The 4597-nt window shown below is 36.0% G+C and overlaps 1 protein-coding gene across 1 annotated transcript; it reads left to right on the forward strand.

Annotated features, from left to right (window-relative positions):
• Window positions 1-469: 469 nt before the first annotated feature.
• On the forward strand, window positions 470-4361 carry LOC117318077 (P2X purinoceptor 7-like). The gene is made up of 4 exons (XM_033873079.1): window positions 470-651; window positions 2545-2588; window positions 2627-2753; window positions 4199-4361. The coding sequence occupies exons 1-4, from the start codon at window positions 470-472 to the stop codon at window positions 4359-4361; spliced, it is 516 nt and encodes a 171-aa protein (XP_033728970.1).
• Window positions 4362-4597: the final 236 nt, after the last annotated feature.

Consider the following 4597-nt stretch of genomic DNA (forward strand, 5'->3'; position numbering starts at 1 on the left):
TAACCGCAGAGATGAAATTTGGGATTGAACATGAGCCTGCTGCTTTGGAAAGCTACTGTCAAATAACTGGCAACAGTTCTTTCTTGTGTGGATTTGTGATCAATCCATCTGCACCATATCTAGGCACATCTCCAGATAGAAAAGTTTACGACGAAACTGCGACCCCTCAAACTGGACTCCTCGAGATTAAAGGATATGGGACACGATTTTTGTTTAAGGTCAAAACCTAAATAAAACATGACGTAATGTGGTATAAAAACAATGTCGTTCATCCCACGCCTTTCCGAATTGCCCTTTCATCCGTTTCAAGGGAGTCGGAGAAATCGTGAAGCTCGGCCAAATATTTTAATGAGCTGAGCGATCACCTGACGTCCGTGACGTCACAAGTACAAACTTCCATGTTGCTCTGATGTAAACAAACTATACACTGTCACCGCCGCGCCGATTATTTTAGTATTTTTTTTCCGTTATGGACACCGATGACAACGAGATACCGGACGTGAACGATAGGTTGCAGGTTCTTCTCCATCAGTTTGAACCATTGGGAGTGGAGAAAATCAGTGATTCTGGCAAGACTTCGCCTTCGGACAGCTCTGATGTAGACGACGAGGAAGCCATACAGCGAGATCAACGGCTTTACAACACAGCATGGTTAGTTTCGTTCACGATATAATGCGTTGTACACACTACTCAATGATTATAACCTTTTTTTCCCCAGTATTTGTGTATAAGCATGTGAACTTATGCATTTACTTCGTCAAAACAGAAATTTTATTGAAAAAAAAACAAACGGTGAAGTAGGGCCTTGTTTTTAGCTTACATGACAGTCGCGCATCATCGTAACACCTCTACACATAGGAGTTCCGAATGTTTTGTTAGCATACAAGTATTTTTTATTTTGCATTTTATTTCGTTTGCTATAATATTACGTGCAAACAAACCGTAAGCAAAACATGTTTACAGTTGCTGGACATGAGCATAAGTTAGGTCACATCACGTTAGCAGAAACTCGGAGGTTAGCATACAAACGATTTGCTGATTCGGCTCTGCTGGAAGATCAAAAGAATTCTGTACTTGATCCCGAGTCTGTGATGCAGGCAAGGCCAACCAGATCGGTAGCTTGTTCAAAATAATGCCTTTCATAATTATCCAAAATAAAAAACTAACAATATATATTCATATCCTTTTTTTTTTTTATTTAATTTACATCAATCCCAAATTGTTATATTTATATATGCAAGTAACATATAATTATGAGGAAGATGGAATTGCCCTGTCAGCATTCAACATTGATTAAATTGATTATTGTACAGTTTCAAAAGATATCATACATATATTATTGAATTGGTCTTATTTTATTTCAGATTCACACAATGTAGTGATAACTATCAAAATATCATTCAAGGTGCATTTATTTACAAATTAATGTAAATATACTAATAATGGAACCATTTTTGTCAACTAATTCAACCCTTAAAAAGTAACTTGTTCTCAGAAGAAAACCGATAGTGTTACATGATAAAACATGACAGGTTTTGACTGCGACATATAATACATTCTTTACTCGTACAGATACAATAATTTACAGTTGGCGCAACTTCAATACTAAATTAAGTATTTTGTTTACTTATATATGATGTAATAAGTCCAAACAAAGTTTGTTTCTGGTAATAATTAATTTAAAAAAAAAATCACGGTTTGTAAAAAGGATTGATTAGAAAGATTTTTTCATTATGCTCACATATGATTCAAGGATATTTTTATTTGATATATATCTGAAATAGAACCATGTTACAGAAAATGTAAACAGACAAGGGAATGAACAAGAACCATGGATAAAGATAGTATACAGACAGATTTTTTTTACTCTGGATTGATTAACTAAACAAATCTTTTTTCATTTGCCCAAATACCAAGCCAATCCATTTCAATTCAGTTAAAGAAATGAAGATTTTATTTTTGAAAAGAAAAAGAAAAAATGAAATACTGTATTCACCATTCAATACAGTAGGCCCCCAAAGCACTTCGGAAAACATGCACATTGAAGGTGTCTGGGTATTAGTCTTGGGGAAAATACTGAAAGCGGTTTTGCCATCTGTTTTTTGCATTATAAACGGGTCAATGTATGAAAACTCTTTCTATAATTGCTTGAAGATATTATTTTGTGAGTCAAACTACATATATCATTATGACTTCACAAAACACAGACATGTAACTGACTTACAACTGTCGAATATCTTGAAGGGGGGGGGGGGGGGGGGGGGGGGGGGGGGGGGGGGGGGGCATGAACACTTACTGAGTCAAAATGCAGTACTTGCTTTTCAAAGCAAACAGTTGAAATGATCATTTTTCATTTTAGTTGATAATGATGTTTAACTAAGATAACCATATATAGTCATTTTCACTGGGGATTCCTAGAACTGTCCGTTATGGACAGGTGTCCACTATATAAGGGTGTCTGCTATTACAGGTTTGACTGTACAAATAGTCTTGTATGAAATGGATGACAGTATTCATGCAAAATTATGCTGTATGTTATTTTAGGTGTTTCTGTGGCAAATGCTCATCCATGACAACTGTAAAGGAGTGTATTTGCTGTACATAAATTGATCTTGTCAACCATCAGACAGAAACTGCATCACAGACCATGAAGCATTCATTGCTAACTGCCTGAATAGACATGTTCTGCATGTTTCCATGTATGAGTACATGGAAAATGTGGGTCCGTTTGATGATAATGAACCAATACATGAGTAAGTAGTTCAGGATATTTTATGATTAAAAACCAACATTAGATTTTATCACTGTTGCGCATGTGGGTTAATGTTACATTTATAATTAAAAAGAACAAAAAACGTCATGTTTTAATATAGATTCAATATTTAATGATTTCCCGGTTAGTTCTGTTTGTTTTTTTGATCGGATTTTAATGTTAGGTGTCCAGCGTCTTTATCGGGATGTTTTCGTCGTTCCTCGTGTTCTCGCGTGGTCACGTGACCGGCACGAAGGGCTACATTAACACTTGGTCGGTGAATATGGCCAGAGCACTCGACCAACGTATTTTGTCGTACAAACAAATATGATACACTTATTCATCGTGCTAAGAAACCGAGAAAAAGTGCTGTACATTCTTCTATTTATTCAAGTATGGTTACATAAAAGCGTTATAAACTGGTGTTAATTGAAGAAGTGCCGATTAATTGACTACTTTTCAAGTAATTTTGACGATGTTTGTCATTTTCGTAAGAATGTACAGCACTTTTCGTTGTTCTCATACAATTACCTTCATGCTCTTACCTGTTTCATAAGTATTGATTTAGGGTAGTCGGGTGCTCTAGGACGATTCATAGAGCAAGTGTTAATGTTCATTCTCCAATATTGGAACTCTTCAGTGTTTTAAGTATCGAAATCGGCATATAGAAACGAGCAAACGTTAATAAACGAATCCAATGGATTGTAATTAATTCAATTAATTATTTACAGATGATTTCCAAAGACATAAGGTATAGTTAGAAGTTTTCGGCTGTACACATGCAAGTTTGTAAATTCGTCACTGTGATGAAACCACCGTCCTCGTCGTTGCCATGACAGCCGATCGAAGCTGCGATCACGAATGCACTGACAAAGTGAAAGTTGAAGTATTTTTCGCAACATGCGGATTAAACTTAAAATTTCATTCACACCACATATTGATTGGGATTGTTTAATCATACCTGATCAATTGAATTATCAGAAAACTAACAAAAACACTAAAAAACACAGAATGAAGCCTTCGTGTCAGGCAGTGCAGACACAACGCGGGATCTGTAAACAATGTGACGTCATTGGAATGTACGCAACAATGTACAACAATGTATATTTTACATGAATACACTAATGAGCAACAAAACGGGACGCAACATTAACCCACATGCGTGGCTCAGAATACAACTCACACTGGTCTAGTAGTAAAGCAAAATCAATAACAAAGTATAGTGCCTTAATTTGAATCAATACAAAAAATTGTTTTGGAAAAAAGAAAGATATAGAAAATAACCTTGTTCATGTATTATCACAGTACAAGTATGTGTTCTGAATTCTTGTCATATCATGATTGCACAGATAACCTTCAATAAATAATATAATTAGTCAGCTCACTGTCCTCATTCTGCAGACTATCTAAAATGTCTCCAACATAGCATGAATTCTTCCTTTGCAGGATATACAGACATATTGCCTATAGGAGATTTGTTCGGTGGATATGGCATCGGTTGGGACGCCACAACAGAAAAATATTGCCTGCTTGTGTTGTGCAGAAGATTAGAAAAACATTTCCATCTGAACAGTACTGTGGGTTCAAATATGCTCGTGTCAATGAATAATAACAGAGATAATTTGTGTTTGTTTCTTTAAACTGTGCAGCATTCATCTGATGGGGAAACTGTTGTGTTTTGAAATCGAGAGCGATGTTGTTGTATCAGCTCATTCTTATCGAATCTCTCAAATGTGGAGGCCAGTGTGGGAGGGTTGTACAGGTTGAGAAGCTTGACATTGTTTGAAGCTGTTTTATACGTTGGACACTCTGTACTTCTTCTGTCCACCAAGGCTTGCTGGATGA

The sequence above is a fragment of the Pecten maximus genome, chromosome 19 (assembly GCF_902652985.1).
Source record: "Pecten maximus chromosome 19, xPecMax1.1, whole genome shotgun sequence".
NCBI classification, from domain to species: Eukaryota; Metazoa; Mollusca; class Bivalvia; order Pectinida; family Pectinidae; genus Pecten; species Pecten maximus.